This window comes from Scleropages formosus, chromosome 5, assembly GCF_900964775.1.
Source record: "Scleropages formosus chromosome 5, fSclFor1.1, whole genome shotgun sequence".
Classification (NCBI taxonomy): domain Eukaryota; kingdom Metazoa; phylum Chordata; class Actinopteri; order Osteoglossiformes; family Osteoglossidae; genus Scleropages; species Scleropages formosus.
The window spans coordinates 5,139,288-5,152,333 of record NC_041810.1 but is presented as its reverse complement, the minus strand read 5'-3'; the positions used below and the strand labels follow the sequence as shown (position 1 = coordinate 5,152,333).

The 13,046-nt window shown below is 47.3% G+C and overlaps 1 protein-coding gene across 2 annotated transcripts in view; it reads right to left on the bottom strand.

Moving 5' to 3' along the window:
- The window catches only part of LOC108930753 (putative methyltransferase NSUN7), a 47,208-nt gene that overhangs the window by 27,219 nt on the left and 6,943 nt on the right, over positions 1 to 13,046 (bottom strand). For both annotated transcript variants that reach the window (XM_018746158.2, XM_018746159.2), the window contains exons 3-6: positions 12,799 to 12,857; positions 6,336 to 6,472; positions 4,394 to 4,546; positions 403 to 586 (exon numbers count right to left, since the gene is read on the bottom strand). In XM_018746158.2, the coding sequence (XP_018601674.2) occupies positions 403 to 586; positions 4,394 to 4,546; positions 6,336 to 6,472; positions 12,799 to 12,857 (533 nt within the window). The remainder of the gene's footprint in view (positions 1 to 402; positions 587 to 4,393; positions 4,547 to 6,335; positions 6,473 to 12,798; positions 12,858 to 13,046) is intronic.

The following is a 13,046-nucleotide window of genomic DNA, read 5'->3' as shown; positions in this document are numbered from 1 at the left end:
GTCATAGGTATGTATGTATAGAAAAAAACATATATATAGCATATATTAGGTTTGGTACTATCCGTGGAGCACAGAGGGTTTGGCCAGGTCCCGCTCTCTGGAAGGCCTGGGGTTCGAGTCCTGCTCGGGGTGCCTTGCGATGGACTGACGTCCCATCCTGGGCGTGTCCTCTCCCCTTCCAGGTTTGCACCCCCTGTTGCAGGGTTAGGCTCTGGTTTGCTCCAACCCTGCTTGGGATGAGCGGTTTCAGACAGTGTGTGTGTGTAATATCTGCGGTTTCAGGCCTCTGCCGGGGGTCTTGGAACATATCTCCCGCAGAAAAGGCGGGGCTGCTGTATTAAAGTTGCCTTTTGATTTGATTCCGGTACAAAGGAAAACCCACCGAAACCCACTAACGCTCACTTGGACAACAAGCTTGTGCTCGCTCAAGAGATCTGTCTCATAGAGGCTGGTCCGCAGTTTGGGAGAAAAGACCAACACGTCCCGGCAGTGAGGGTCCAGGCAGAACGCTGGTGTCTCCAGCTGGCTGAGCGACTCGGCTTGTGAAATCCCAGCCCTCTTCAGGACATCGCACACGTCTTCAAGGCTGGGAAGAAAGATGGAAGTCATTCACAGTAACACCTACAGATTAATTTCCACTCTCTCTAAACTCAATCAACGGCGGCACGGAAGCACAGAGAGTAGCGCTGCTGTTTCACAGCACCTGTGCGGTGCAAGAGGTTATGGGTTCGATCCCCATTCAGTCTGCGTGGAGTTTGCATGTTCTCCCCGTGTCTGCGTGGGTTTCCTTCAGGTGCTCTGGTTTCCTCCCACAGTCCAAAGAAATGCTGTTCAGGTTCACCCATAGTGTGAGAGTGACAGAGAAAGTGTGTGTGTGTTCCACTGATGTATGGATGAGTGACCCAGTGTAAGTAGTGTATCTAGCAGTGTAAGTCACCGCGGTGAATAAGGTGCGTGGGCTGATAACACTACGTAGAGTTTGTCGGAAGTTGTTTTGGAGAAAAGCATCTGCTATGTAAATCTCCAGCAGAACTGAAGAAGCACTGAACGAAAACGATTAAAAAATAATAAATGGCTACATGAACGTACTAAAAAGGCTATTAAGATTCATTTTGGATCGACAGCATGGTTTTTTATGAAATGTTTCCTCTACAGAAATTGCTTCTTTTCTTTTTTTTTTTTCCCCAAAACTATAGTACAATGCTAAAGGATATCTGAACGTCTGCAATAACAAGTTGCAACAACGCCTTTCAAAGGGAACAGACTCATGCATATCAATGGCTCCTTCACGGTGCATGACAGAGAAACTCTCAAGGGCACTTTCCATAGTGTAGAGGAGCAGTTACTGCAGACTCATTTGAAGCTGCCAATAAGTAAAGAGACACTCATTCTGCACTGACGCCAGAACACGGACCCTACGTCTTCTGGCAGCCCAGGCCGAAAACACTCCATCGAACCTGATGGATATTTCAAAAACACGATGAATATACAATTTCTGGGGTAAGTAGTTGGTGTAAAAATGAGATGCTTTGGGGTGCATCTGTGCTGCCTGCGGGAATCCCGTAAAAACGAAGGTACGGCTCGGCGAATCGTGTTGTCTTCATGCGGGGGGGGGGGGGGGGGGGGGGCTGTTGCTAAGGTGAAAGCTGCATGAGATGTAACATAATGTCAGAAGGGCGTATGAACCAGCCATCATTCCTGGCAGGAGAGGTGGAACAGGCAACACAAGTCCTTCTCTTTCATTCTAAATTATTACATATTCTAAATATTCCATCAATATCATACCGCTCCTGTCCCTTAACAGACCCGCACACGTTCGCAGCATTTTGTAAGTGGAGCCAATCGCTTTTTAGTTTCGAGCAATTCTCTGCTACAAAAATCCCCGATGAGCACAGAACAGATGTGAAAACGCGAGCTGCCAAAACTGAAGCCCACATCACAGAGCCGTTCGCGCTCACCTGCTGGAAAAAAGTACACGTCTTAAATTATATTCGACTGGGGAACTTGTTTTCTCCACTGCTTGAAAACAGGTGAATATTATAAATAACAAAATAAAAACCAGAACATCACGCGCCGATCAATCGTGCAACATGGATACCTCATCTATTTAAGATACCTCACCTTTTTTTTTAAGAAAAAGCTGAATAATAAAATTACTAAAAATGTAAAAAGAATGTATTATTAAAAATAATAAAAAAAGAAGTAAAAAATAAGACATTTAAAAAATGCATTATTACATTAGAAGACATAAGAATGCCACCTTATGAATGTATTGCAGCATTAAAATTGAAGAAAAAAAAACAATGGCTAAAAAAAGGAAGCTTGACTGGAACCCGTATTTATGCTGAATATCCAAATCTCGCGGTGCAGAAAGTGTGAGAAACGTGTCTCAGATTTGTTCTTCATATATTAATTGTTAAGATATACGGCTAAATTCAAGCTCCGCCAAAGGCAGACTACCACGGATCTTTTTCCCTTCTATCCCTTTCCCCCTTCTTTTCCAAAGTTTATATAACATATTTTATCTAAATGCCATAACTTTCGCTGTCCTGCATTCTGAACTATAACAGTCAACATCGATGTTAAGAATTCTTATAGAAATGGGAGAATTCAGTGATGAAAACAAGATAATTTAGGCTTTGGACTTATAATTTATATTTGGAACACAGTGATGTGAGAAGATCATGGAGAAAAATGGTCACCCTCCAACCTGAACGAAATTATTAGATTAGATGTCAGGTAGTGGGGACGGGAGGGATATAAGCAACAGCAGTCAAAGGAGTTCTACACGAACACCGGGGGACGTTACGCCTGTGACAAGAACGAAGGATTTATTTCATGGCTCTGCTCAAAGAAACTGAAATCTGAAGCCAGCAGCAGGACACCATCATGTCAGTGCTGTGGAAGCACTACTAATATGTTCAACCATGTATCATCTCACCTTGGATCGCCTCCTAGGTACTGTTCTGCCCGCAGATTTGTTTAGTTCATTTAAAACAAAAGAAAAGAAATGTTCGACGTGATTAATTCTTTTAAGGCCTTGATGCACAACTGACATTGTTTGAACTGCTTGTCCCATACAGGGTCGCGGGGAACCGGAACCTAACCTGGCAATGCAGGGCGTAGGGCTGGAGGGGGAGGGGACGCACCCAGGACGGGACGCCAGTCCATCGCAAGGCACCCCAAGTGGGAATCGAACCCCAGAACCACCAGAGGGCAGGACCCGGTCCAACCGACTGCGCCACCACGCCCCCCTTGATGCGCGACTGCAGAACCTTTATTTCAATACATCGATACGCAATTTGTTCACGTGTGGTATTTCCATGACGCACTACTGTCTGGATAGGCGTAGTGGAAGTGTCTGAGTTCTCTGTGTGTTTCTCCTATGCCCGTGGAAGCAATAACTTTTCACTCGCATTTTCACCTGTCATTCGGAGACGATAAAGGAGCAAGGCGCTCATATCCTGGCTAGTGAGAATCGAGTTTGGCTTGCTGTTAAACTGCGTTAACGCACTGGCTGTGCATAACATGCAGGTAGAACGGTACAGGTACAAATAAGAGAACGATATTAGGCCTAAATATTAAAATGACATTCATTCCCTTTGCTGACGCTTTTGTCCAAAACAACTTACAGTGTCAAGCTACTTTCCATTTGTACATCTGGGTAGTTTTACTGGAGCAATTTAGGGTAAGTACCTTGCTCAAGGGTACTACAGCTGGAGGTGGGATTCAAACCTCAAACTTTGTGTCCAAAGGCAATTGCACTGAACACTGAGTTACCAGGTGCCTCCTAAAATTATATCTAAATGCAATTATATGGGGGGGGGTGTGGTGGCGCAGCGGGTTGGACCGGGTCCTGCTCTCCGGTGCGTCTGGGGTTCGAGTCCCGCTTGGGGTGCCTTGTGATGGACTGGCGTCCCGTCCTGGGTGCATCCCCTCCCCTGCCAGCCCTACACCCTGTGCTGCCGGGCTAGGCTCCGGTTCCCCGTGACCCCGTATAGGACAAGCGGTTCAGAAAGTGTGTGTACAATTATAGAAAAATATATTTTCTTGCGGTGGCACAGTGGGTTGGACCACAGTCCTGCTCCCCGGTGGGTCTGGGGTTCGAGTCCCGCTTGGGGTGCCTTGCCACGGACTGGCATCCCGTCCTGGGTGTGTCCCCTCCCCCTCCGGCCTTACGCCATGTGTTACCGGGTAGGCTCCGGTTCCCCGCGACCCCGTATGGGACAAGCGGTTCTGAAAATGTGTGTGTGTGTGTGTGTGTGTTTAGAGAACAAATCAAGAAAATGATGAACTCAGAACCTGCCCCACGTGCAGAGGAAATCGAAGACACGACTTAAACCTGTTCCACGACGCACTAGAGGGTGAAAGATGACGGGACCCATGAGCTCACCTTGTTTTCAACGTGTTGACCCAGGCATATAGGGGCAGGGACGTGGCCCTCTCCTGCTTGGTCCTCACCACCTCGGGCAGGATCCAGTCGATGTTGACCAGGTCCAGTTTGACGCGACATCGAGCCAGAGAGGCGGCCAGCTTGGTCTTGAACCTTCAAGAGAGATGAGGGTGCGGCAGAAGCGGAGGTCAGGGTCAGTAAGATGAACCGAACGGGCGTGTGAACGTCTCACGGTTGGAATAATATGATGAGCGCCCATCTAACGGGCTCATCAGCAAATTGATACGCAGGAGAATTAAACCCCACGCGCATGTTTAACTGCACAGATCCCGTATATATTTGAGCAAACAAAATAGGATCTGATGGAACCGCCATGTGGGTGTTTCGCTGTCTGTTGCCGGTGATAATATCTCATGCAGAGGGAAAGGAGAGAGTGAAAAAACAGATAGGAGGGAAACAAACAAAACGAAATTCCTCTAGAGCCGAGTCGATATCGGTCGGTCTATCCGAACCCGCGCTGCATGAATCCACGCTGTTTGTCTCCACAACACGCGAAACTCAGTCTACCTGAGCTTAACCTATACAAAGAGGTGCCTCAGTCCTCATTACACTCATCCCTCGTATTATAAATGGGTCTCATACAGCAAAATCCGCTGCTCATCTACTTAAACTGGCTTATAAACAAACCACATGCATTGTTTTATCGGACAACTGACTGACACCAGCATTTTGCCCTTTACTTAGTCGGTTTACTTCCACAGTGGGCATTTTATTCTGTACTGCAACATTATTGCTTGTGTCACATATTTCGCATTTCTTCATTTAGCTGACGCTTTTCTCCAAAGCGACTTAGAACGATAAGGTTACAATAGTTTACCCCTATATACAGCAGGGTAATTCTACTGGAGGAATTTAGGCTAAGTACCTTACTCAAGGGTACTATAGCTGGAAGTGGGATTTGAAACGGCAACCTCTGGGTCTAAAGGAACTGCTCCCAGATATCGACAAGACTTGATTATCTGCTACAGCCTAACCAGACTGTTACGCTCTTCCACACCTGCCTGCCTGGTGGTCCCACGAACGAGAGGTAAAGCACGGAGATTCCTGGTTTTGGCTCCGTTGTGGTAGAATGACCGCCCCCTCTCACTCAGAACTGCTGAATCTCTGTCCACATTTAAAAAGGGTCTTAAAACTCCCCTCTTCCAGACTCACTTCGCCCATCATCTAAGTTCGTGTAAAGAGTAAATGTTCATGCACAATAACCGTAAGATGATGCCCAGATCAATCCTTTACACAACTATTCCTGCAATGTAACATAAATGTTTATATGTATCTCCAAAAAAAAAAAAATTACTAGGAAGGTGATCAGGAATCATCAATATTCTGAGAAAGTTTTATGCAGCTACTCGCGTGATGAACATTGGCTCACTTGGTGGAAAGAAACTAACTGCACTTAAGAATCACACGTCTGCATGTAAGTGTCTCTTTTTGCTAATGAACACATTGCATTTTCTATGAGATGTTCGTCGCTTTGGAGAAAAGCGTCTGACAAATGAATACATGTAAACGTAAATGTAAGAGCAGCAGTTCTAACTGCTACACAACCAGCAGTCATCTGTTTTGAGACACAAATGCACCTGGTGTCAATCTCGGTATTTTTTGACTCAATTGAGGATATTAATCTCTGATCTCCCCTGGAAGCAATGACTGCTAGTCTTCACTAATTCTAAAGTCTCGCAGCCAAATGAAGCTTCGGACTCTACAAAAGCAGATACCTTAGTTCAGACCAATGCAGACTTCCTAAATAAAGACAAAAAAAGATCCCGAAGAGCTGATGCAGACTAAATAAATCCATATACCCTCTTTCCAGACTATGTGAACCCAGGTTACACTGCAGAGCCCACACCCAAGGTCTGCGTATTCAGCACGTTCCTTTTCCAACCTGAGCAGACAGCTCTCCGCCTTCCTGACATCCTCAAGCTTCTCCTCGAGCTCGCAGCCGAGTCCGCTCCGCGGCAGGAACTTCCTTTCCTGGAAGTCGTAAAGCATGACCACGGCCAGGCTCATGAGGTCATCTGGCTGAGGGGGGAACACGCACACAAATTACCGTCACCGTCTCCACGAAAACCAACAAGGCCACATGCGTGCAACACAGGGCAATAAAGGATTTACATAAGAATGTAATATCAATACATACAATACAATACATGCTTGTTTTCATATATACACACATATCCTGAGCAGCAAAATAACCTATAAAATAGATACACTTTCTGAACCGCTTGTCCCATTTGGGGTTGCGGCGAACTGGAGCCCAACCCGGCAACACGGGGCATAAGGCCGGAGGGGGAGGGGACACACCCAGGACGGGACACCAGCCCGTCGCAAGGCACCCTAAGCGGGACTCGAACCCCAGACCCACCGGAGAGCAGGACCCGGTCCAACCCACTGCGCCACCGCACCCCCCTACCTATAAAATAAACAAGCAAATTTTTCTGTGCACGAAATGCAGACAGAAGCAATACATCACCAATGAAGAGCCATTTTTCATAGATGGAGGGTTTGGAAATACAGATGCTCCATTACTTATGCAGGTTCGACTTTTCGAAGTCACAATGGTACAACAGCGATACGCGTAGAATCTCTACTTCGAATTTTGATCTGTTCCCAGGCTTCCGATATGCAGTACGATACTCTATCCTCATGTTGGGCGAGAGCAGCGAGCTGCAGCATCCACTCCGTTCTGGCTTTATGCTCCGCGAAACCCATCGTAAGTCGAAAATGTATTTAATACACACCTCCGCATGAGGGACTGGGAGATGCGGATCGCTGCCACTGCCCAGCATCACAGGGGAGCACACACACACACACACACACACACACACATCGAACTGCTTGTCTCATTCAGGATCACAGGGAGCCAGAGCCTAACCTGGCAACACAGAGTATAAGGCTGGAGGGGACACACCCAGGAAACGACACCAGTCTGTCACAAAGCACCCCAAGCAGGACTCAAACCCCAGACCCAATAGAGAGCAGGACCCGATCCAACCCACTGCGCCACCGCATCTACGGGGGAATGTCACTCCGCATATGACTTGCCTGGGGAAAAAAAAAAAATCGAAATTCAAAATACGTTTTCTACTGAATGTCTACCGCCAGCTCACCACAGTAAAGTCGAATAAATCGTAAGTCGAACCGTCGTAAATCGGGGACCACCTGTAATTGCTCAGCTGTAGGCTGCGGTAAGCGTTCTAAGCGCGTTTAAGGCAGGCCGGGCTCTGAAGTTCAGTAGGTGCGGTGCCGTATTCTTTTCCGACTTACGATTTTTCCACTTGCGATGGGTTTATCGGAACGTAACCCAATCGTTAGCCTAAAATCATTTGTGCCGTGCGGTACATTTCAAGTCAAGTTCTCGGACTTGTGCTGGCATTAGCCAAGAAGGGTAACGTTCCATAATGGGCGCCAAATGCTCTGTGCTCATTACTGGAACACCTTGTACCGTCTTCTCTGGGATATGTGCAGCTTGATTAAACTCAGGAGGAAGCTGCTAATTGTGAGACACGGTCAGCTGTTCTTCCTCGTGGCTTAAGGACACATATTAGATGGTTGGCAGATGGTTTGATGGCGACAGATTGCTCTCACGCCGTGACTGAGGTAATGGAACGGAACCTCAGCGTGAGGAATGAATATTTTCCATTGTTTACCTGCTCCTGAAAGACAACGGAGCCAGGTACGAGCTCGGCGTGGACCTCTCCGGGTTTGTCCTGACATTCGCTTTGCGCCGGAGCACGACGATGGGAGCTCAGCTGTTTCACAGCCACGCGGGAGTCCGGCAAGTCTGCAGGCTCATTGCTATTCGTGAGCCGTCACAGATCGCCGCGCTCGGTAAATAGGGCTTAGTTAAGGCTTCGTTAGCATTAATTAATTCTTAACTGCTGTAGTTCACAGGTACTTTGTGTTGGATGGGCTCAAAGGTCAAACCACTGGGCTGAAGAGTGGGACTCGAGTGAAGCAAAAGCCACATCTTATATTTATTTAGCAGACACTTTTCTCCAAAGCGACTTCCAACGAACTCCGTGTAGTGTTACGAGCCCACACACCTTATTCACCGCGGTGACTTACACTGCTAGATACATTACTTACACTGGGTCACTCATCCGTACATCAGTGGAACACACACACTCTATCTGTTACTCACACACTATGGGGGAACCTGAACAGCAGGTCTTTGGGCTGTGGGAGGAAACCAGAGCACCCAGAGGAAACCCATGCAGACACAGGGAGAATATGCAAACCCCACATGGACCGAGTGAGGTTCAAAACCATATCGTCTCACACCACTCAGGCGCTGTGAGACAGCAGCACTACAGGCTGTGCCGAGGTGCTGCGCGATGAAAGAAAAGAGCCCGAAGCATCCAACCCTTGGCCCATCTTGGTCGTTTTCCGAAAGTCACACAGTCGGTTCCCTCAAGAGTCCGGAGTCTTGGAACAGAAAGACTTAAAAGCTTCTAAGCCGCTCCGCGCTGCAGTCATTTACTGAATCGACCGTCCTCTTGAAGCCTCGGAAAAGTTCCCGGGGCTTACGTTCGGCATTTCTCTCCCCGCAGTCGGGTGGCGCCCGTTCGACAGCACGGAAGGAGGGGATTTGCAGACGACGTCGTATTCACCGCTCCTCTCCATGCAGTGAGTCGGTGCCTTTCGACCGCAGTCAAAAGCAAAGTCAACACAGAAACAGGGGATTTGCAGGAGGTTGCTGCTCTTAGTAGCTCAGCAACAGCATCCCTGTGTGGAACACCACACCGATACCCCCGAGTCAGAGAGCTCAGTCGCTCTTACGTAGATCCGGACCGAACCAGATGGTTGTTTCTCGAGAGCAGCTCCCTCTGATTTTGAGAGCAGGAAAATCGATTTCATTTCTTTTAGGATGGCGTGCGCTACATGAGCGCCGACTCCAGCGCTGCACATTTCCAGCAGTCCTGAAGAACTAAGCATAGAAGAGATTTTTAAATTTTAGGAGTTTAAATAATACTGAATGAAAAATCCTCAGTAAGCAAGGCGTGATTTGAAAGGATTACCAGACGAAAGCCGCCACCATTACATCATCATCAATCTCCTTCATGGGGGACATTTATCTACGCCCTCCCTATGGGGTCCGTGACATAATGCTCATTAAGCACTTTTCCGCTGAGCAAAATGCCTTTAAACACATCTCTTTTTTTCATCATTTGATGTTTTTTTTCCTTACCGAAATGACGCTTCGGACAAGTGAAAAATGGGGTATATCAATGCATATTAGAGTGCGATCTATAATTCTCTCAGGTGGAAATGGCAAGAAAGCAGGAGAGGCATGTGCCAATAAGCAATGACAATTGAGGACCACAGAGGAAGCTGAAAGTCACCCCCTCCCCCCCCCCCCCCCAATAATCCGTGCTGCCCATTGTGTGTGTGATTATGTGTGTTTTGCGGCTGTCGGTTACTGGCACCGACCTTATCGACAAATCCTAGTCGTCGTGTTTCACAGGTGCAGAGACAGGCCGTGCGACCGGTAATAACGTCACCGTCAGCTTATTAGGAACGAAATGCTTGAATGGTGTCTCAACAATAAGAAAAAATAATAACTGGGACCAAATAACCGCACTGGAAATTTTTAAGACTGCGCTCTACACAGTGAGCCATTCAGCCGCTTGCGCACAATCACTGCCATTCATTCCTATTCCTCCGACCCAACACTACCCACGTTAATTTACACTTCCTCCGATGTACCGCATATATTTATTTCCGTTCCATTGGTTTTCGGTGTCATGCGTGTTAAATTTATATATTTTCTTCTTTCCGTCTGGGGATTTAAATCGCAGCCAACGCCTGCGCTCCAAACACTGCAAGCAGACTTCTGTTCTGCATGACAGACCTTTTTATCTCAAGGTTGAACTTTATGGGTACAGGCGCAGTAAAATGAGTGGAGCAAATTCTAAAGAACGGCTCATTGTGTCCGACTTCATTCCGCAGCTCTTGGGATGCAGACTAACGACCTGCTGCATGTGAACCGGAGACCCATTCGTTACCTGAAAAAGGGATGTATTTCACGCAGGCGCCGGTGTACGCAGGTGCTGCATGAAGGGACAGGTGATAATTGCAGAGCTGAGACTTCTTAAAACTGTCACTGGCCAACGTAAAACTGCTTCCGTCTGTCTGTTCCTTGTCAGGAGAACTGTATTTCCAGCTGCTTTTTTTCATTTCAGGGTTTTTTGGCACTGGAGACTTTTAGTTTGTACTGATCTGTCTTTATTCATTTACATTTATTTATTTATTCAGCAGGTGCTTTTCTTCAATGAACTCTATGTAGTGTTATGAGCCCGCACACCTTATTCACCGTGGTGACTTACACTGCTAGATACACTACTTACACTGGGTCACTCATCCATACATCAGTGGAACATACACACTCTCTCTGTGTCACTCACAAACTATGGGGGAACCTGAACCGCATGTCTTTGGAGTGTGGGAGGAAACCAGAGCACCGGAAGACTTACACTGCTAGACACACTACTTACAATGGGTCACTCATCCATGCATCAGTGAAACACACACTCTCTCTGTCACTCACACACTATGGGGGAACCTGAACAGCATGTCTTTGGACTGTGGGAGGAAACCAGAGCACCCAGAGGAAACCCACGCAGACACGAGGAGAACATGCAAACACCACACAGACTGTGTAGGGATCAAGCCCACGTCCTCTCGCACCACCCAAGCTCTGTGAGACGGCAGCGCTACTTGCTATAGCGCCCCAAATAGTAACACATTTGTATTACATTTATTCAGTTAGCTGACACTTTTTTTTTTTTTAAAGAGACTTAGAATGTCAAGGTACTCATGATTATTTACTCATTTGGATAATAATACTGGAGCAACTTACGGTAACTATCTTGCTCAAGGACACTACAGCAGGAGGGGAGATTCAAACCTGCAACCCCTGGATCCAAAAGAAACAGTTCTATCCACTGCACCACCAGCTGTATTCAGCAGAGCGACCATTTTTTCCCTAGAGTCTCATTAAAATGCTGCACCATGAGGGGTCCCTCACACAGGAGCAATAACACTTATTCCCACCTGCAACCGGCTCGACAGTGACACGTGTCCCGACACAGCTGAGAAAGCGGGCTGCCCCCTCGCTCAGCACCGATGCTGCTGGTACTGATGCCGAGGTTCCTTCGGCAGCCCACCGAGGAACAAGCAGCCCGGCCCTAAATCAAATTTCCTGCCTTTGCTAAGATTCCTGTCCGATCTGATGGCGACCGCCGATCCGGAATGGAAAATATGCGATGCGAAACTTGCCAGCGTTGATGCGCCTTCCCCCACTGCTCGCTGTATCTACTGCATCTTGTTTCATTTTGACTAATGTGAGCGCTACAGCACGCGCATGGCGTTAAGCTCCCTTGACTGACAGCCCTCGCTGGGTGCCAGCTAATGAGAAATTATGGAAACGCTACCAACTGGCTGCTTCGCTTGCCTGGATCGGGTTCAGCTGGAATCGCTGTCCGCTGCCGACGTGTGATCTGCTCTTCTGCCCAGGGTCCCCCCTAAAGCAGTTGCTCGCGCCTTCAGAGAAGAGACAAATCACCACCCACCTCCTGCCCGTAAGCCCCGAGCCCCGATGTACACCCCTAGCGCCGTACAACGGTCAAAACCATAAACCACGGCAGCTGGCTGCGAGATGCTCTTGATACATCTCAAGGCAGGGGAGATTTAGTCGTGCCGTAAATACTGAACCTCACTTAGGGCATATGCAAAGTATTTCGCAACATCGGTGCAACCAGTGCACCGAGTACTCGGTGGACCATCCGCATCCGCCGTGTATGTATGCGTACGTACATAACCCACGTACATGTTTCCTATGTGGTTACGTATGCCGTCACTGTAGCCCCTAAGCAAGGTACTTACCATAAATTACTCCTGTAAAATTACCCTGCTGTATAAATAGGCAAATGGCTGTAGGTAACTTACTGTAAGTGACTGTGGAGAAAGTGTGAGCAAAATGAATGAGTGTAAATATAAAAGTATGATACGAATATAAATATGAAAGGATGATATAAATGTAAATTTAAAATTGGGACAGCAGGTACCATAGTGGTGAGAACTTACTCCAAACTTTGTGATTTGTGTTTGACTTTAAGGTCTGACGAAAGTGGCGGGAGCCCGTAAATGTTACGGGTCACTCGACATCCCATAAATACGAACAGCAACGATTGCCCTGGGTTTTGCTCGACCGAGAAGAGCCGGGTGAGACAGCGAGGCTAAATCTTGCCCCGGAAAACAGCAGCCTCGGGTGACTCTTGTGGGAGGGATGGAGGAGGATGATGGCGAGAACGCCGATGGTGTGAGAATCACTGCTCTGCACTCACCAGTGGATGAGACGGGTAGAAACAGCTGTCAACCAACATATCTTCCAGAAGATCTTGGTCTATGGAAAGATAAAGTACAAAGCCAGAGAGAATTAGGTATTAAAAGCATGTAATAATAATAATAATAATAAGTTATGCTCAGTTTATTTTTGTGTAATTTTTTCTAGTCTTCAATAGTTTGGCAAATGGGATGTCGCGACTGTTTTTTTCGAGGGGATGACATAACTTCATATGTGATTTTGAGGAAG